This window comes from Mycosarcoma maydis, chromosome 1 (genome assembly GCF_000328475.2).
Source record: "Mycosarcoma maydis chromosome 1, whole genome shotgun sequence".
Lineage (NCBI taxonomy): Eukaryota > Fungi > Basidiomycota > Ustilaginomycetes > Ustilaginales > Mycosarcoma > Mycosarcoma maydis.
Window position 1 is genome coordinate 1,537,708 of NC_026478.1, and position 20,380 is coordinate 1,558,087.

The 20,380-nt window shown below is 54.3% G+C and overlaps 6 protein-coding genes and 1 non-coding gene across 7 annotated transcripts; 4 read left to right on the top strand and 3 right to left on the bottom strand.

Moving 5' to 3' along the window:
- Positions 1-1,903: 1,903 nt before the first annotated feature.
- UMAG_11440 (uncharacterized protein) lies at positions 1,904-4,117 on the top strand (the record flags this gene model as incomplete). Its single annotated transcript, XM_011388465.1, has 1 exon — positions 1,904-4,117. One exon carries the CDS (start codon positions 1,904-1,906, stop codon positions 4,115-4,117), a length of 2,214 nt encoding a protein of 737 aa, XP_011386767.1.
- Positions 4,118-4,287: 170 nt separating this feature from the next.
- Positions 4,288-5,946, bottom strand: UMAG_00532 (uncharacterized protein; the record flags this gene model as incomplete). Its single annotated transcript, XM_011388068.1, has 1 exon — positions 4,288-5,946. The coding sequence occupies one exon, from the start codon at positions 5,944-5,946 to the stop codon at positions 4,288-4,290; it is 1,659 nt and encodes a 552-aa protein (XP_011386370.1).
- Positions 5,947-7,046: 1,100 nt separating this feature from the next.
- On the top strand, positions 7,047-10,898 carry UMAG_00533 (uncharacterized protein; the record flags this gene model as incomplete). The annotated part of the gene is made up of 1 exon (XM_011388069.1): positions 7,047-10,898. One exon carries the CDS (start codon positions 7,047-7,049, stop codon positions 10,896-10,898), a length of 3,852 nt encoding a protein of 1,283 aa, XP_011386371.1.
- Positions 10,899-12,342: 1,444 nt separating this feature from the next.
- UMAG_00534 (uncharacterized protein) lies at positions 12,343-14,466 on the top strand (the record flags this gene model as incomplete). The annotated part of the gene is made up of 1 exon (XM_011388070.1): positions 12,343-14,466. One exon carries the CDS (start codon positions 12,343-12,345, stop codon positions 14,464-14,466), a length of 2,124 nt encoding a protein of 707 aa, XP_011386372.1.
- Positions 14,467-14,690: 224 nt separating this feature from the next.
- Positions 14,691-17,234, bottom strand: UMAG_00535 (uncharacterized protein; the record flags this gene model as incomplete). The annotated part of the gene is made up of 1 exon (XM_011388071.1): positions 14,691-17,234. One exon carries the CDS (start codon positions 17,232-17,234, stop codon positions 14,691-14,693), a length of 2,544 nt encoding a protein of 847 aa, XP_011386373.1.
- A 1,001-nt stretch (positions 17,235-18,235) lies between these two features.
- On the bottom strand, positions 18,236-19,063 carry UMAG_00536 (uncharacterized protein; the record flags this gene model as incomplete). The annotated part of the gene is made up of 1 exon (XM_011388072.1): positions 18,236-19,063. One exon carries the CDS (start codon positions 19,061-19,063, stop codon positions 18,236-18,238), a length of 828 nt encoding a protein of 275 aa, XP_011386374.1.
- Positions 19,064-19,590: 527 nt separating this feature from the next.
- UMAG_16009 lies at positions 19,591-19,677 on the top strand. The gene is given in 2 exon segments: positions 19,591-19,626; positions 19,642-19,677. It is a non-coding gene; the product is annotated as a tRNA-Trp (tRNA).
- The last annotated feature ends 703 nt before the right edge of the window (positions 19,678-20,380 follow it).

Sequence of the window (20,380 nt, forward strand, 5' to 3'; positions counted from 1 at the left end):
ATAGCAACCACACGGTACGACACGACAACGATGATGCAACGCACAGTAGTCCGATCTAGTCCGAATCGCGGCACAGGGTGGCATGGCAGAACGTGTCAGCACAGCGCAGTCACAGAGTGGAATCGTGAATCAAGAATCTCCACGGAGGCTGATTGCCGGACATTCATGAAATCTGTCGTCGCTTGTTGGTCACCCCGATTCGACTTCCGCGGCACTTGTCTCGGGTCCTATTCTGCGATGTGCTCATCCAAGGTTGCCTGCTTCCGAGCCATCCTGAGCCATCTTTGAGCGATTCGAAACATTTTCGCGCACATGTGCACTTGCCGTTTTGCCACCCGTGACTGGTGGGAGGGCAAGCGGTGAAGTATCAGCTGCAAAGTGGCGTATCGCGCTTACACGGCGCTTCCAATATGGCAATTCAGGTCCGACGGACTTGTCAGGCAAGGTGTGAAAGTACCGAGGAAGAGATAAAAAAAAATTAACTTAAGGTAACCTCGTCGGTTGCGTTCCTGGTTCGCCGCCATATTTCCGTGATCGTGGATCGCGGCTGAACCTGTCACACGGCGGATGGGACAAGTGGCCACGCATTCGCGATTCTATGAGAGCTTGGTTGGCCCTTCTCAGCTGCACAGATCGTCAGGTAAATTTTTGGCTGCTGCGTAAGTTAGTTAGTGCACTCTTTGTGAGACATCAAACGAGCAGCATACCTGTTTTGTCTCTTGCAGCTGCTTGCTTCGGAACTTACACCCGAGCTAGCCTCTGAAGACGAAGCCTTCCTCTTTCTCGGCTCGGCTTGTGGTTCTGCATCAATCAATTCCATCCATGCTTGTTTGGATGCCACGCTCAGGATCGTAGCCACAAGTCGTGAATCCTTTCGGGCACTCTGCTGTTCGAAACGCTTCGAAACATTTCGCATAGCATCGAATTCTCAGTGTCACAATCTGGTCACAATCTGATCCTCTCTGCTCAAGCGTAGATGTGGTCATCCCGGGACTTCATCTCCGCGGCACAAAGAGGGTCCAAGTCCCTCCGCTGAATGCTACCGCTATCAACGTTTCCTCCAAGAAAATACCACTCGACCCTGCATAGCGCCTTTTCAGCTTGTCCTTCTTCTGCTGGTCGTGTCGCTCCCCTTCATCCTCAACGGCCACCCTGCTCTGCGTCAGACAACTTTTCAACCTAGCTTGTCAATCACCGTCGGCCCGCCCTCTTTGCTTGCATCCGAGCCACGGGCGTACTTCGCCAAACTTGCGTTTGCCTGTTTTCTCTTTACACCTTGACCCTCTTATGCGCGAACCGGCCGTTCCATTCCGCCGAATCGCTTTGACATCCTCATCCCTATCTGTTGCTCAGTCATGGCAAGGTGATCGTCTACGACATTTTTGTTTACTGATCTGCGACCATAATCAAGTTCCAGATCCATAGAAGCTTGGAATCTGCTTCCCCATTTGCATTACCACTTGACACCATTCAGCATAGTCATTCGTCTTCTGCGCACGGCGCTACAGCAGAGGCGGCCCGCGTCCCCTCTCTGTCTGCTCCATCACAATACAGACCAATGTCATCGTTTTCCTTGTCATCTTCCTTTTCATCTTCAATTTCGTCGTACGCTTCTTCCGACATTCGCGATCGTCCAGACACACCTCCACAAGCCTCAAAAAGCAATGGCGGTCTAAGGCTACCGCGCTTCTCACTCTGGGGACGCAATACCTCCAGCACTCTGATCAGCAATAGCAACAACAGCTCGGCACCATCCTCCAACACTGAACCGGACTTGACCCAGCTGCGTATCAGTCAGCGACGGCCTGAGTCGCCCAAGAGTCCTTCGCGTGATCGAAGTCGACAAGCAGCTTCCGAATCGGAACTACCATCTCGCCCATCATCGCCAACATCTGTCTCTCCCATGCCGACGCTCGCTGTCAACGCGCCTCTGAACGCGCCACCCATCTCTTTGCCGAAGCTCAGTTCAGTATGGCGAATGAGCGCAGGCCTATTCACTTCCTCATCGTATCCAGCGAACAGCCATGACCCTCGACTCGCCCGACCACATACAGCCGAGTCCACAACACCTCGAGACTTTATCAATGCATCTCCAGCCTCCCAATTTGCCGCATGGTCAGACTTTATGCACAGCCCCACTCCACCTGATCGCACCGCTACGTTTAGCAGCAACTCATCTGCATCATGCAACAGCTGCTCTCGCCCCAACATGAAAAAGATCCGAAGCCAGGAGAGCATCCGTTCGTCAACATCTGCTGTTCCATTCGACGCCGAGAATTCTACCTCTTCTCATCACAGCACCATCCCCGTTCCAAAAGTGATCAAGGTCAAGCTGCGTTCCAAGTCCAAGGCTAATCAAGAGCCTGAGTTTGACAACGTGTTTCTTGCTCAGGAGCTCCGTTGCTCATCGACATCGAGCGCTCCCGGTAGCTCTCTCAACAGGAAAGTATCACAGGCAAGAAGCCCTTCTCTCGCCCTAGAAGACCTTCCGGCGAACCGCGGTGCCGAGTCCCGGCGCAAGCGCTCTAGTTGGGCAGCTCGTCGCCCCACATCCCCACAAACTTTCCTCGATCGGCATTACGCAAACCACCCAAACAACGCCGTTCGCAGCTCCGATGATCGGGAGGACGACGAATCGCTATACATCCGACCACCCAAAGTGAACCGTCAGTTTAGCACCAGTAGCTATCTCACCACTGCCTCGTCTACCACCACCTCCTCTTCGAATGCTGGCGAGGCGGTCGCACCAAGATCGCCACGCATGCCTAGCGAGGTGGACGAGGCTGGAAGAGTCAAGCGAACCAAGTCGACAATGCCCAAACGCAAAACGTACGCGTTGCAATTCTCGCTCGATGGTCGATATCTCGCAGCTGCTGGCTCTGATCACCTGATCCGCGTCTATGAAGTCATCTCGTCACCGGCGGATCGGGCTGATGAGATCGAGTTGGCACAGATGCATCGTGCAGAGCAAGCTTGGCAGAAGAAGATGTCGTCCGCCTGTCCTCAGGGACCTCAGGGCGTGTGCGGGTCGATGCGAAGCAACACAAAAATGGACGTCCGCGCTGCAACGCCCGAGCTGGTACCCGTGTTTAAGTCGACTCCAATCCACATCTTTCAAGGTCACGCTGGCGATGTCTTGGATCTATCCTGGAGCAAGAACAATTTCCTCCTCAGTAGCAGCACCGACAAGACAGCCAAGTTATGGCACCCGAACCGTAGCGAATGTCTCTGCACGTTTTCAACATCTGCCACCGTTTCGTCGGTTGATTTCCACCCTACGGACGATCGCTTTTTTGTCAGCGGCGGACTGGACGGCAAGTTGAGGCTCTGGAACATCGCCGCTCGACGAGTTCAATCGATCAATGACGTGCCGGGTGTCATCACGGCGGTTGCCTTTTCGTCGAGTGGCTCGTCTGTTTGTGTTGGTACTCACTCGGGTTCCATGTTGACCTTTTCGTGCACCGACTCGCTCACTTTTGTCAACGCGGTGACGGTCAAATCTGCCGCTGCTAGCAAGACCGCATTGGCAAGCAAGATCACCAGCATCCAACCCATCAAGCTCGACGTAACCGCCACCACCGACTCTGCCGCTCCGCCAAGTGCACGCGAATACATGACAGTCACCTCAAACGATTCTCGCATTCGAATTTACTCGATCGTTTCACGTCGCATCGTCTCGCGCTTTAAATCGACGAGCTACATCAACCGCTCGAGCCAGATTCGTGCCACTTCGTCGTCTGATTCGCAATTCCTCGTATCGGGTAGCGAAGATGCTTGGATTCACGTGTGGAGCCTTGCGAGCAACGCATCGCTCTTCGCTGCACTTTTCGCCGGCATGAAGCGCAACAAGTCGACTCTTAGATCTCCAGCTCAAGCACGTGCGTCGGATGCAGGCGACAATTCGACCTACAGATCCTGGCAAGCAGGCGCCGGCAGTGTGAGGTGCGCTATCTTTGCTCCCGCTGCTACCAGCGCGCTACTCGCGCTAGCACACGACCCCTTGGAGCTGAATCACGCTACTCCCGGCTCAGCCGTCAGATCGAGGATCATCGTTTCAACCGACGACTCCAATATCATCCGCACCTGGAGGTGTGATCCCCACCGTCGTCTCTTCTAATTTCTCTCACTCTCACTCTTTGCTCCTTATACCCGTTTCTTGCCTTCATCGCATTGCACCGTCACCTCTCTCTCTGCAATCACCGTCAATCTGTGAAAAATGAACATTGCCCAGCATTCTGCGCGCATCAAAGGAGTAGTGGCATTGCAAAGGAAGTAGCCCTGCACAGATCAGTCTTCGTCCTCAAACGGATTGCTGACATACTCGAGGTCGTCTGAATCATCGTTGAGATCATTGTCGTCGTGACTGGCCAGTGTAACAGCACCTACACCTGCACCGACAGCGGCGGCCCCAGCAACGCCAGCAGCAGCAGCAGTCTTGTTCGTGACACCGCCGGAGCCTGTCTCCTTGGTCGGGCTACGGTCCAGACGCGGGCTGGTGATGCCACGACCGCTGGCCGAATCCATGAGCGCGATCGAGTTTTTCTGGTTCTTGTCCGGTTCGCTGACCTTGCTACCGCTCGTGTTGTCCGAAATAGAAATCGGCGTGCGGCCAGCTTGATCCCACCCTGCATAATCTGATGCGTGTGCCGAGCCACTGGTGTTCTGCGACGCTGCCACGCCACCCCGACCAGCGTTCTTGATGCCGAGTCCGTATCTTTCGGCAAGCGCCCGTGCCTTGCCAGCGGCTGACGGATTCGACGACGCGCCGCCTGCACCTCCTTGGCGCGAGATGATCTTTGCCAATTCATTTTCGGAAACTGGGGAAGGATCCTGGTCGTATTCGCTCGCATGTGGTGATCGTGGTGAAGTAAACTGACGTTGCAACGTAGGGGTAGCAGTCGCCTGCTGGGGCGGCTCGTGGGTGTTAAACCCTCTGCTGGCGCTGCTTCTGAAGTTATTGAAGGCTTGAGCGAGCCCAGCACCAGCACTGCTAGTCCCCGCGCCACTCGTGCCAGCTGTGCCTGGTTGACCCGGACCATCCTGAGGGGCATTGAAGGCAGCGCTAGCTTTCTGACGGAACGTCGAAAACGTAGACGCCGCTTTCGCCAAGCCAGTCTCGGCCATGCGATTGATTTCCTCCTGCCACTGCTTGGCTTCCTTGGCGCCAGGCATTCCAGGAATGAGGCTGTCACCATTCTCATACGTTTGCGACCCATGGTTGGGGGGAGCGTAGGTTGTTCTTGCCCCCGCAGTAGCGGCACCTGCAGGGTTGGACGGAGCATTTCGCCGAACTCGGGGCTGATAGGTTAGCGCATTGGGGTCGTAGGAGGAAGCAGATGGTGTGGAAGGATCTCGTGCGTCGGAGCTCAGGAGACCGCTGAAAAAGGAGCCAGCCCCACCTCCGCCACGGCCGATGCTGGACTGTTTCTGTTGCTGTTGTTGCTGACGCCGAGCCCATTCTTCGTGCTGCCTCTGCTCTTCCTCCATAGCGATGGTTTGCGCCAACAGGGCGTCCGAGTCTGTTCTTGATTCTGTAGTTGAGGGCTTAAAGTTTGGGTCGGACATCTGCAGAAGAGCATTGATGGCTGCCTCTTGATTGCCGCCGCGTGATGACAAAACAGCAGCGATTGTGTCCCTGTCCAGGTCGGGAAACATGACCTTGAGCTCGGACACAGCCGGTGGGACATCAGTAGCTGGTAGTAGAGAAGCGCCTAGAGCAGGCGACATGGCTCGCGGTGAAGATGGCGACAGTGTGGCTGGGGAAGGCGCTTTCCGTGCAGAGGCGGCGTTGCCGGCGGACGTCTGAGCATCAGCAGCTGGCTGCGCTAGTGTATTGGAAGTCTTCTGCAACGTTTCGGCGGGCACTTCCGAGGCAGCCTTTCCATCGTTGAGCGCCTGATCGAGGGACTTGAGATCGATCTCTCCCTTTTGTACAGGCTCTGACATGACTGTTGCTTTATCTTTCAGGTAAAGGCGAATCTCGGTGGTTCAGAAGTAAATGAGAGGAAGCAGAACTGAACCAAGTTTCGAGAGACAATCCTGTCAACGAGGCATGTAGCTGCTCGAATCTGTGACAGAATCCAAAGCAAGTAGAGTGTGAGTGAAAGGTGAGAGGTTGGTGTCAAGTGGTGTATGGGTTTCTTAGACAAGGAAGAGTAAGTTTCGGACAGCTTCCCTGTGCACGGTGGCAGTGCGTGGCAGTGCGTGGCTGTCTGACTTGGCTCGTGCTCGGCTGCGCTTGAGTTTGGGCGGTTTCATGTTTTTAGGATCCAAAATGTTAGAATTCAAAGATTCGCAACTTACGACTTACGACTCTTTTAACTTGGCGGTGCGGTTCACGTCTCAGGGTCTGTTTAACTTATCATTCACGTGATTTAACGGATCGTGAATCGGCTCTCGGGACTCAACTCTAAACTTATCTCTTGATCCACATCTTCATCTTGATGCCAAGGACCTGCAACGGCTGTCTTGACACCAGTTGAAACCGCCTCGAATCTAGTCCACGGTAGGATGGAAAGTCGTTACAGCATAGGAGAAAATGGAATATAACCTAGCGAACGCAACCAGAGTTTGCAGTCGAGACATTCGAGTTTCCCGAACCAGCCGCCAACACCAACGCTATCGTACGAAGCCTACGCTTGATCAGCATCGCAGCTTCTTCAGCCTTTCTGACCTTGTGTGGGTACCGAGGTCGATTGTTTAGGCTGCATGGATGGCTGCTTCCGTTTCATCCGCCCCAAGATCAACTGCTCTTCGTCGGTCACCTCCGAATCTCATCCTTGGCAACCTGCAGATCCTCTATCCCGAAAGTGCATTCTCGCCATCTTGAGTGTCCTTTTCCAGTCTCTATATAGGTCGCAGAGGCCTATCAACCCCTTGGACTGGCATAAGTAGCTGCTCCTTACCACTCTCGGCCATGGGTCCAGACCCGTTCGTCTGATTTCCACGAACGAGCTCAGAGAGCCGCATGCGCGGTCGTCTTGCCTTGTCCCGATCCACATAGCTTCAAAAGCAACCAACATCCGTCACATTCAGCCTCTCGATCCATGGCTACCAACATCTCCGGCTCGAATGCCGAGCCAAGTGGCTCAGCCAACAATGCTACCGGATCTTCGGCCACTTTTACGAACAAGCCTGCGAAGCGCAAGGCCAATCATGCTACCGGATCTTTGGCCTCTTTCACGAACAAACCCGCGAAGCGCAAGGCAGACAAAGCCACAGATTCGTCATCTCCGCTGGATGCTGCTGACGTGCACGGAGCCAAGCCACTCGCAAGGGCTGTTCTTGTTTGCAAGAGATGCCGCTCCAAGAAAATCAAGTGCGATCAGGCTTTTCCAGCATGCGGATCTTGCGTCAAGGCCGGCGAGCCATGTGTTGGTATCGATTCGGCAACCGGTCGTGAAGTCAGTCGCAGCTATATCGTCGACCTTGAGCATCAGGTCGCCGAACTCCGAGCGCAGAATGCTGAGCTCGAGCGCCTTCTAGCCGAACAGCCTGCTTCGCGGCTCACGAACACCGCCCCATCCGGACTCAAACGACCTCTACAACATGTCCAAGTCGAATTTCCGCTGGATCAGTCCGAATCGATTGCCTCGCCCGATCTGCGACCAACAAAGCGTCCAGCCACATCTCCTGACAACGAACGAGAACAACTGGCTTCAAGTCAATCGCTGCCCGGTCTCATCCTCGGACCAGCCGGGGTCGAAGTGATCCCATCCGCAGCGAACGAAACGCGCCAAGCCAATGCACGACCGTCGCTCGGGCGTCTGCACTCACATGCAAGCGGCCTGTCCCCCGCACGTCTCCTATGCCAGGCTATCCAACAATCAGCGCAAGCTGGTCTCCGCATTCGCGACCCGGGCTCTTCCTCGCGAATGAGAAAGCACGCAGCGCAGAGTCACCGCGAGGATCCAAACAAAAGAGCAAACATCAACTTATTCCGAGAGCCGGCGCTCCCAGGCGGCGATCCCGACAATGCTACCCGAGACGGGCGATTAGCAAAGCTGGAAGTCAAGTCTCCCTCCCCTCACAGCGGTACAGCGACACCATCTGACGGCAAGAAAAACTCTCCTTTCGACGACGGCGATCTTATGCAGTATGCCACTGCTACCGAGACTGCCGACATCACCGTCCCTGCACCTGAACAGGCTCTCAAGCCATCTCCGTTACCTGCTCCCTTTCCGCCGCTGTCGATCGCAAGGAAGCTGATCGATGCCTACTTTGAGCGCGTCAACCCCCAGCTGCCCATTCTGGACCGCGCTTCCTTCATGGTGCGCTTCGAGAAAGCATGTACTATCGGCCTTGAAAGAGCAAAAGCCAAGCTTTCCGCTGAGGAGCAACGGCAGCTACGAGGCGGAGACGATGAACTCGCCATCAAGATGCAGCCTGCAGATGGACATCTGTTCCACCTTGTCTTTGCCATAGCTGCTGCCATGGGCTGGACGCGCTCAAATTGGAGCGCGGAGAATCATCACGAGGCTGCCATGCGTTACCTGGATCCCAGACGGTTGACCAGTGCCGCCCAAGAAGGCAACGTGGGCGCTATCATGGGCCGAGACGCTCTTGAGCAGCTTCAGTGTTTGCTCCTCACCGCTCTTTACTCGATAATGCGGCCCATGAAGCCGGGTGTTTGGTACTGCCTTGGCGTCGCCCTGCGTCTCACAACCGGAATCGGGCTTTACTCGGAAACACCAGGTGTTCTCGAAGAGTCTACGCATCTCACTCACGATACCAGTGAGACTCTGGTTCAGAGGAAGCGCCGGTTGTTCTGGTGCTCCTATGCGCTGGACCGCCAAGTCTGCGTGCACCTTGGCCGACCCTTTGGAATTGCTGATTCAGACATCAAGGTGAATCTTCCGTGGGTCGACAACGAAAGAGAAATCGTGCCCGTGCCGATGGAACAAGACGAGAATCGCACTCACGGTGCGGATGCCGTGGAAGATATCGATTCGTCGACAGAGCTAGCACGCAGAGAAGCAGCATCCACCTTGGCGGCACTACAGTCGAGTGATAAAGAGCAGCAAGACGGTTTAGGCCGAGGTTTTGCCGTCTCATTGCCGAAACCTAGAGATGCGAGTCGATGGATTTCTCTTTCCTTTTTCCGCATGCGTATTCTGCAGTCCGAGATCCAGTCTATGCTTTATCAGAATGCGGAGCTGCCTCGTCGATTCGACTCGTACGCTCATTGGAAGACAGACATTCTACGCAGACTTCACGCATGGCGACGCTATGCACCCTCTTCCAAGAGTGACCTTGAGGCCAGTGGCTGCGGTTACAATCCCATTTTCCTGGAGCTCAACTACCAGCAAACGCTTCTGATGGTTTTCGGACTCAGCCCTCGTTTCCCCAACGCTTCCCGCAAAGACTTGGCCAGCGTCGAAGAATGCAGCCGCAGCATTATCAATATGTATGCGACACTTTCCAAAGAAGGTCAGATGAATTATACGTGGATGACGGGTCACAACGTCTTCATCGCCTGTACAAGCTACCTGTACGCTGTCTGGCAGATCAGCGCTACGGATCCGGTGTCGTTCCGTTCCAGCGCCACACTCGGCTTCCGCAGTAAGGTCGATGAGATTCATCACTTTGCTGCTGCCTGCGACAAAGTTCTCTCCTCTTTGCAATGGGCTACTGCGGAGAAGTGCCGAAAGTGTCTGCGCACCATGTTCTACGCCACTTCTGTGGTGATCGAGAAGATTGACAGAATGTCTTCGGCCTTGTCCGGTAATTGTGGCCGTTTTGAAGCAGCGGCAGACCGTCGCGGTATCAGCGACGAAGAAACAAAACAGGAAGATAGCACAGGTTCCGCGAACAAAGCGTCGCTTGCTTCGTCGGGGTCAGAGATAGAGCACGAACGTAGAGAGGCACTCTCATCCTCGAAACGGAACGCGCCGAAGTCAGCGGCTGCAACATCGTCTTGGTCGCTTTTTTCTCAGGACCGCGATTGGCATCAGCCAGCATTCAAACGGTCCATCGACGCTGCGGTTGCGTCTCCTCGATCCGAGTCTTTGATAGGCGCGTCTAGGTGGAACTCAGGCGGTCAGGCGCGCTCATCACCCAATGCAGGCGTTCTGTGGCCCATCGAAAATGAGATGCCAGATCACCATAGTGAGCTTGGCACGAGCGGCCGTGGGCTGAGCTCAAACCCAGGTGAAGCAGGCCGACTAGGTTCGACTCCGGCGGATGCATACGCCAGCGATGCCACCACTCCCAGTCGAGGTCTTGACGTCGGTTCAGCCATCGTTGACACGACGAGCAGCAATTCTTGGTACGCTTTCAGCTCGGAGACCAGCCCAAAGATTCTGTTCCCAGACAGTCCTTCCAACTTTGACATTTCGTCGTTGATGGCCACGTCGGCGATGGAGCTTGATGCACTCTTCAGAGAAGCTGGCTTATCGGCGGGACCTCCCGGCGACCACCGGGACTGGGTGGAGACTAGCACGGCGTCTCTGCACAACGGCGCGATGCTAGCGCCTCCGTTTGCGCTGGGAGGTGATGCTCGCGAGCAATCTGTGCTCAAGATGGAACAAAGCGAGATTATGGGGACCCTCTACGACACGGTTCACCATGGCATCCCATCCGGCGATCAGTCAAAAGAGAAATGGGCTTTCAATGCTGGTGCCCGAGTCAGGAACGAGCAGCAAGGTCTTGCGGGCCCGGTTGCTGAAGCCGAAGCGTTCGAGACTGACTGGGAGGCGCTTGGGTTTGGCTACCGGATGAACGAACCAATGCAACACAACGGCCCGATGCCCTTATTTGCAGGTCATGTAGGCTCACAGCAGCAGCAGCAGCAACAACAAGGGGGATTCCAGGATGCTCATGGTCATTCACATCAGTCCAAGGGTCGAGCAGGAACCGAGTTTGACACGCGTTTCCTGGACTCGCACATGGGATTCTAGCAGACGTTCCGGGGCCAATCAAGTAGGATAGTCACATACAGTTGGAGGCGCGGGAGCATGATGCTGCTGGCCAATCCAACAGTTCATCTCTTGTCGCCTCTTCGTGCTTGAATGATGTTGCGGGTTGTAATCACGAATGATGCCAAGAATACAAACACGACCCAGTAAGTCAGCTTCTGCCCGACTCGGTAGTGATGTTATCACTTCAATCACGAATTCACACGATTGAAAGTGCGCATAAAGATGTTTGGCAACTGTCAGCACGACCCATGGCGGTTGCGGTCTCTGTGTTCTGAGCTGCAGGAGTTGGGCTGCAAAGTGTAATGACACGGCGGATGCGAGTCGAGGCGGCAGACGAGAGAGTACGTGTATTCGTGCTTTGTGTGTGCCAGCAGATACCCTGACAGCGCTCAAGCCGAGACACGAGATGAAGATTTGAGCTACTTAAGAAAAGTGACAACGGCAACTGCAGGGAAAGGATCTGCGCGCATGCATGCAGCCGTGGGAAAAGACGACAGCGCGCGGTTCAGGCGGCGGTTTAACCACGAATAGGGACCAGGACGCCCAGGCAGCAGGTTGCCACAGTCGTGAGTGCGTGTGCCGTGTGCGGACGCGCTTCGTGTCTAATTCACGATTCACCATTCGTGATTGGTGATTATGGATGTGAGACAAGACAGAAAAGAATGAAAAACATGTTCTTCTTCACGCTTCTCAGTCACAAAGCCGTGAGTCACGAGTGTTGAAAGGCTCACTGGCGCGTGAGCAACGAACGTGAATCACGGAACCATGAATGTCTTTTAAGAACTGCCAATCACGAATCAAAAATGCTTCCGTGGTTCGTGGTGGACGCGCGAATACAAGGCTCGGCAACGTCGTAAAGCCACCATTACTGGGCCATGCAGATCTTTTAGGCGCTTGGCATGCAGCCATGCTACTGCATCACGAATGGTGAAAAGCTGACAGCTCTGTTGCAAAGTCGGGCTCTTCCGAATTCAACGGGCCGTTGGCGTCGCTTCCATCTATTCACGATTCTGGGAGGTGACACTCTTGACTGTGTTCTGTCGTGAAAGCGCTTCCTTTCGCCCTTCGCTCCAGCACACTTGCTAATGGCTTGTGCTTGGTGTCCTGCTGTGTCACTCACTGCCTGCCATCCATACCTCCGTCGCCGATCTCACCACACGCCGTCATGGATTGATCCGTCCGTATCTCCACCATTGCAATCACGAATCGTGTTTATTCTCGCCAGTTGTTCGACCACCGACACTCTTTTGCTTCGTTTTATACCCTGTGACTGGATCGCATTCGTGCTTCACCGCCCTAGTCGAAGAGCTCACCACATTCATTCTTGGCTATAATCACCTCGTTGACTCAAAGCCCTGCCTACTTGGTGCCAAAATATATGCGGCTTGTTCCATTGCTGTGTGCCTCATCCACAAAGATGAGCATGTCACTTGCTCGCATCAGCACTCTTGGCTTTCTGCTCGCCCTTGGTTTGACGTGTGCGCTGGCCGCACCGCTCCAAGTAACACTCTCCAGTAATCCGACAACATGCCAATCCACCAAGATCACCTGGGACACATCGACAGGCACGGCACCCTGGACGGTCACCGTTGCACCCCTCGGCCACGTTCCTGTCTCCGTATCGTTTCCATCCAATTACATGCAGGGAAGATCATGGAGCTGGGACTGGAACGTTCCGGGTTACACCACCGCCGTGTCTTCCGTCATTGTTGCGGTCTCCGATAGCACCGGCACTGTGTCAGGTACATCCGCCTTGTCTCGGCTCACCAAAGCAGGCTCGTGTTCCGCACCACCAGAGCATCTCGACTTTGTTTGGTATCCTCCGTCTTCAAGTCCGAGGCAGTGCGACGACTGGCTTCTCACCGTACAAGAGGACCGTGGCAATCTCGGTCTCAAGATGCCAGTGGATCTTCTCATCCTCCCAGAGAATGGCTCGCCCACTCGACTGCGTATCAGCGACGCCAGAAGGAGCAGTGTCGACTGGACAGTCAACTATCCTCGTGGAACCACCTTTGCCATCGCCTCCTTTGATGCTGGGACATCCGGCACAGGCGGAGTCGGTGGGCAGTCGTACACCGTCGGCCATGGCAGGTCGCGCTCGTGCATAGGCACAAACCAGCGCGAGGCGATAGCAGGCCTTCCAGCCGCCTCGAGTACAGCCGCTACCTCGTCACCAGCCTCTTCGACATCCGCACCATCTCGCATGGCCACCTCGCGCGCCGCTACATCTGCCACACGCACCAGCGCAAAAGCGACGCCGACATCCACTGCTGCAGTCAAAGTGAACGCCACCGAAGAAAACTCGGGTCCCTCGGCTGGCGTAATCGGTGGAATCGTTGGTGGCGTTCTGGCAGCTTTGGCCGTTGTTGGCCTTATCATCTTCTTCTACAGGCGACAGCGCAACAATAATGGTCCGGACGAGTATGGCGTTTACAAGAATACCGAGAAGCGTTCCTTCTTTGGCGGATTTGGATCGGCCCGTTCCGCCAACCGCGGTGGCTTCACTGGTCAGGCTTCGAGTGGCCGCTTTGGCGCTTCCACAGACCAACAGGGTGTTATTTCGCCCTTTGTCGCCGGCCGCGCTTCACCGTGGAGATGGTCTTCGCGCCCTGTCGGACTTTCCGACAACCAAGATATGGCACAGCTTCACGACGACCGCAGAGCCATCGCAAACCGTGTCAACGATGCGCCCCGATCCATCGGCCATTCCAGCTCGATCAGCCTGCACAGGAGCCGAGACTCGATCGGAGCTACGGGAGGCGTCGGTCTCAACGTGGCGCCTAGTGTGCACTCGGTGGTGCCGGATGATGCGCTCTTCCCACCGCCTGCGCCTGTCAACCGAAACATGATGCCGGGCCCCAGCGCGTCGATGGGCAGCTTTGGAGCGGGCATCGGTGCTGGTGTTGGCACCGTCGGCACCAAGCGGCATTGGAAGCGTGAGCGATCTGACTCGGGTGGTTCGTACCAGCATCAGCGAGATCCTTTCCGCAACCCTGCCAATCACATCACGCTGTCACAGGAGGATGACGCACTTGGGCGCATGCAGCCGTACGTGCACCAACAGCAAGAACAGCAACCACGACAGCATCCAGCCTCACGCGACTCGATGGCGGCTATTGCCGGTCTACCGCTCTCGCCTTCTTCGCACTACTCAGGAGCTACGCGCTCACGCGACCTAAGCGGCGTCTCGAACAAGCACGACATGAACGACGAGCATCTGTCCACAATGCGTATTCCACCACCAGCGCCTGTTTCGACATCCTTGTTCGACCCCTACTCGCACGCGTCGCGTCTCTACTCTGACCAGGAAATCACCCACCTCAACGCCGCGTTTGGCTCGATCGCCAACGAACGAGCCAACACTGCAACTCCCACTTCGTTGCACTCCAACTCCAGCGCGCCTCGGTACGCCGATCCAAAAGAGTCTGCCGCCCGCTTCAGAACTCTCGACAACCAACTGCTCACCGAGCGCAACAAGGTCGTTTCCGCCGTCTTTGCTCAGGATGACCCATCCGACGACGACGACTGCCTGCCCTACATGTCATAACACCCGCATACAAACACTCTTGTTCGTCTTCGGTATAACCCTTTTCGTGTACATTCGCAATTCGTGTTTCTCTGTCGAGGAAACTTGTTTTTTCATTATCACCTTGCAATCGTGAATCCAACAAGGCACCAAGTGGTGAGTGTGAGCTTGAAAAGCCAAAAACACGCCTCTGTTTTTTTATTCTTTAGCAGCCAACATCGTCACGTACGATGTGGTTGCATCAGCTACAGCGTAATGATATGATCGGGGAGACCACTCAACATGTTTGAGGGTTGTAAAAGGATACCATCCGAATCGGTGATGTTGACCAAACCTTTTTCTTTGGCTTGTTGAAGGTAGTCGGTGAAGCCAGTGCAGCCTAGTGACTGGTAAAATGCGCCGATCCCGGGGAACCCCGGGTTGCGCTTAGCGACTTCGCTGGAGAGTTTCGCTTTCGTCACCGGCGTCATGCCCTCGCTGGTCAAGGCGACAAAGCTCTCGATAAGCGGGTAAAAGCGGCTAGCGTCATCGGCGTGAACAGATCCAGAAGCAGTCGTGCCTTCCGACGTTGTGGAACGCTGCAAGGATGCTAGCACTCGACTCGCCTCTTTGCGAATCGCTTCTAGATCTGCTGGCTTCAGTTGGCCTTCCACGACGCCGGCTTGATCTATCGTTTTGCTGTTGTCTGACGAAACCAGTGCTTTGGATCGAGGCTGGTCGTAAGACTCTGCTTCGTCCGAGTCTTCATCCTCACCATCTGTGACGCTGGTCTTGGTTCCAGGTCGAACGAGTCGAGGATGAAGACGTACAAACCGCACGTTGGGCTTGACTCCCGGCTCCGTAGTAACAATCTTGGCCGCCACAGCAGCCTCGACATACTCCTGGAACTCTTCGGCGGTCTTGACTTTCAATCCAGGCACCGCAACCAAAGAGTTTAAAGTACTGATGGTGGAATGACAGAAATAGTCGGTCAAATAGCTGCGTCCCTCGGCCATCTGCTCGAGAAGCAGTGTGGCGAGCGGCAGAAAAATGCGTGGAATCTCATGACCATTTAGAATGGCGAGAGCTTTACCTTTCCCAGAGCTAGCCCCCGTGAGTGTAAACTCGTTCTTCAACGTGTTTTTTGATGAGCCAGAGTCTACAAAGGTACGCTTGGCGGTTGGCATCTTTTTGTCTACCGACGGCGAAGAGGTAGTGGCTGTATCGGTGATACGATTAAAGTATGCAGTAAACTGATTCGAGTGCAGGTGGAAAAGTCTAGGATGCAGCTCGACCGCAAGTACACCTCCGTGATCTGTCAATGCAGGTCGTGCTACTCCGGCTTTTTGAGCAGCAGCTATGTACTCTCTCCAGCCGGGCACGCCGGCGAGAGCGTAGGCGTCCACGATACCATGACGAGCGAGAATCGCAAGCTGGCTGCCAACGTAGGAGCACAGCGGTTTTGATTTGCTCTGTGATCTGTGCTGATTGCAAATCTCAATCAGCGGAAGGAACGGCTTGAGCTTAGGGTCGTTGGAAGAGCTGCTGGACGTTGAACCGTGTGAGACTGGCTTCTGTCGAATGGGTGCAGAGCTGTATGACGAAGATGAAGTGCTCGGAACCGTGGGAGGCGACGATGATGCAGCGGATTGGACGTTGTCGTTTAGTGTGACCCACTCAAAGCCGGACTGCCCCGAAGATCCCAGCTTTACGATACCAGCAGCTTCCGCGACGGCAGCATACTCGGCCCACTTGGCCGCGCCAGCCCGCGAAAAGACGTTCTTATCTTGCTGAATAAGACGCAACGCTACCATCGAACGTAAGGGCTTCGGGTTGCCCTCCTTCTTGATTTGCTCGAGCACTCTGACGAGAGGGTCGAACAGCTTCAGACTACGTTCGGACGGCGATTGATCCTTGTTTTTCAGGGCGCCAAGGGACTTGCCTGCTGACAAGCTGACGTCGCTTGTAGAAGGAGGTTGGTGGTCCGTAGTGTTGGTAGCACTTGGCTTCGGAGGTAGGCCCGAGGCGTTGTTGGTGTAGCTACTGTGCTGCTTTCCATCTTTGTTGGTCTGAATACCAAGCACATCCTGACGCCATGACAAAACTGCGTTAGCCGAGGCCTCGAGAATGGGGACAGCACCGATGGGCGGCGTCACAAGAACGACATTGTATCCTCGATTCCGAAGAATGCCGAGTGGATAAGCAAAGTCACGATCGCCAGAGATGAGAACAACCGTAGCGGGAGCAGGTTGGTCGATGGCATACGCGAGGAGGTCAGTGATCATCATCTTGTCTGCGACATCCTTTCTGCCGCTCTTTGGAGTGTCGATCAGGCTGACACCGCATCCTTGCAGCTCGCTTCTAAGTTGCACTTGTGCCGCATTGGGTGCCTGTGTCTCGGAAGAAAGTTCCAGATAGGCCTTGAAGCTGACGATTGGGCCAATTTCGAAATTTTGGATAGCTGTGCGGACGGCAAGAGCAACGGAACGTCCAGAGGAGCCTGTGGGTGGAGCGCAGTTGTCTACATCCCAAAAAATGGCAATCGGCTCGGCGTCATCTTTGAATCGATCGCGCTTCGCCTTGTTACCAGCAGTGGAGGGCGGTGACAACTCTCGTTGACGATCCTCGCGATCTGAGGTGATTTCATCCTTGCCCATGGCAGAGAGGCTTGGGAAGAACCGTGTTGCGACGAGGAGTGAGCCCGCTCCTAGACCTGCAAGCATCACCCAACGTAGAGTCGGTTGTTGAAGATAGTGAGCCATGGTGCTTATTGAGGCTGAACCGGCCGCATTCTGAGGAGTGGAGGCCATGGCTTTGCCGTGTTACAACCAGAAGAAGACCAATTCTGCGATGCTGATGATTGTGTGGGAATGAGAATGATGTGATACACGTGGATGGCACAGGATATCATGAAACAGTATAGATGTAGGTCTGAGAGAGGTGCTTGACCTCGAGCGATGGATGGTAAGGGGGATTTATCCATGCTGAGTTATTCGTAACTAAGAATCGTGAATATAATTCAAAAAAAAGTGATTGGCCCAAGCTCATTGTGTGACACGCGCCACTTATGCAGACGAAGCGCACATGGTCACTCTCAAAGCGTGAACGAGGAACACGGAAAACAGTCACAGGAGAGTGATTCGTGATTCACAGATTCACGATTCACGATTGGTTGTCTAGACCTCCTTTTGGTACAGCGGTTAAGCCTCAACAAAAACGGGATCACGAACCACATGTCACAATAGTGCGACGTAACAGCGCAGGGTCTGCTGCCGCACTTCCTCTCAACAGGCACGAGGGTCCAACTTTCACGTTTGGATCCAAGCGTGATCTATCGAGGTAGAACGTCGTGAGTGGTTCTGATGAAGCCGGATCGGAATGAAGTCCGAAGCGCTAGCTTTTCCCTCATCTCAGGAAGCAGCTCCGAGCCCCATTACACCCAACGCGCCCCTTACATCTCGAGCATTCGTGATTTGCTTTAGACAAACCTGCGCGAAACGCAAAGGAAACATTTGGCATGATATCGCACCTGAACCACTTCCCACAGACAAACGAAGAGCTGACAATGTAAAAGTAAGGCACATTGCAAAGTATACTGTTCGTCTCATTTCGGAAATTGTCACACCAGGCTTTCACTCTGTGACTGGCACAATCACACCTACCTCAAACAGGCAAGACTGCGGGAGCTGTTTGGCGACAGTCCGCGGTCAGAAGGGCTGTATCAATAGTTCAAGAAGTATGTCAAGGAGCAGTAATGCATACATGTGATTTTGACATAGAGAACATGGATGAGTGGGTAGAATTATATTGCTTACTTTTTCGAGCTAAAGTTGCGCACAGGAAAAAGCTTGTCAAAGTTTCTGCGGTCCATGAACCAGGGATCTTTGGGATCGAGTTGAGCCTTGGCTGCTGTCTCCGTCGGCGTGAGCCCATGACCGCCTGCGACAGGTGACCAGTCGGTCTCTCCGCGTAAACTGAGCTTGAAACGCGACCAGTACTGTCGGTATAAGTTTTTGGCCTTGGTTTCAAACAGGGGTGTCGGCGCAGCCTCGAGTTGATATCCAAACGTTACGTCCTCGCCGAGCAGGATGGACGACGGCACCTTCTGTCGCGTACCTGATTTTGCTGATACCACAGGCCTTCCCTTTCCCTGCGCAAACTCTTCAATCTCGACAGCCGACGACTTGTCGCGTCGATAAAGGGCGTCGAGAGGGTGAAAGCGTTCGCAAGGGTCTTGAGGATTGAGCGAAGCGCTTCTTCTCGAGCGCATCGAAGCAGGCAAGAAGGCACGGAACGGCCGTGCTGCCGTTCGGATTCCGATCTGCGATGTTGCCGGATAAAGTGTCACCCGCGTCGCAAGCCTCGACGGAGTCCAGAAGAAGAAAAGCCCCAGTCCGCCGCCCGTCACAGCCACAGCTGTGCCCGTGACGTATCGAAGCATCATTGGCGCAAGTTTGGTTTTTTCGGGATCGCGTGTGAAGATCGGCCAGCTAAGATGCTGTGTGAGCAGAAAACCTTGGTAGCATCCGGCGCCTGTGAAAACGGCTCCGATGAAGTAGTACAATGCCCTTTTCATGCCAGGTGGGCCCCGGTATAGGACCCGAGGCACGGCCGATGCCCCCGCCTTCGCTGCGCTCATTCCGAGTGTTTGGTGTTTCAAGGAATTCCTATACTGTTTCGGTGCGCGCCCCGGTGGTCTCAATGACGCATGTATTGAGGTCCCGTTTTGTCAGTTCGAGGAAGCCGTCCTACAAAGGAGAGCGAATCTTCTCATCCTGCTCACTTTTTCTGACCCCGAAGTGAGAGGGATTCCCGATTTCCGAAGTCTGGCAAGCAAAAGAATTACGAATACCAGACACGACACGGAACTTCACTGATTAACTTACCTCGACGCTGCTATTTGTGCTCATCGAAAGATCTGTCTGTAATCACTCATGCCTATTGAAGTTGATTTTCGACCCAGACGGTACATTAGTGCTGATCATGTAAGATCTGATTCGGTAGCGGTTAAGTGAAGGGGAGAGAGCGGACAACATACTAGGGCAGGCAGTGCAGAATCAGCTTCCCTGCTTCCATACTGCAAGCTGTCGTTAGGTAAAGCTGCCGATGTTCAAACCTACAATTCTTCCGTATATGTATACACTTTATATTACTTAATCATAACGCGGCCTCGTAGCTCAGGGGTAGAGCGTCGGCTTCCAGCCGTACATAGGAACATTCCGAAGGCCATCCGTTCAAATCGGGTCGGGGTCAACGTTTTTATTTCTTTTCTTCTTCAATTTTTGTTGAATGGTGAAAGACTCTTTTTGCTCGAAGGGGAGAAGGAGCAAGCTTGTTGCTGAAGAGCACCGTGTTAGTGTGTCAACGTTGGCCTGTGCAAGACTGTGATTAGGGGAAGGAAGCAGTGGAAATGCGGCTCTTCCGAGTCGCCGGCTTGACTTCGAGTTGCCGCGGTTGCTAATGCCACTGAAACTGGAAGATCAGCCAGAATCTCGCACAACATTCGCACTGCAACTTGAGGGAGACAACTTTATCTGGCTCGAGGTGGGATGACGGAAGATCAACTTACTATGAGTTATTGTTTGGAAGTTATCTGCGACTGCAACCATTCGCAATCTAGACATGGGCAACATCACATCATCACAGCACGACAGCGCCAAGTGTCAGAGATTAGAGTTGAGACGACAGGCGAACTCTACAACGGGATCCGAGACTCAGATTCTTGAAGCTCGCCTCGCTTCTGTTGGTAGCAGCGTGATGGAGCAGCCATGATTTTGTCTGATGTCCAGTTTCGTCATTCATGATTGGGCAAGCTAGCTAAACTACTCACTAACCACTAGTGGCCCGTGAAATTTTGGGCACAGCGCACAGACCAACTACGAATTTCACGGACACGGTGTTTGTGCTGATATGCCTCAATGGAATGTGGAGTTGGTTGCTTCCAAAGTTCACACGT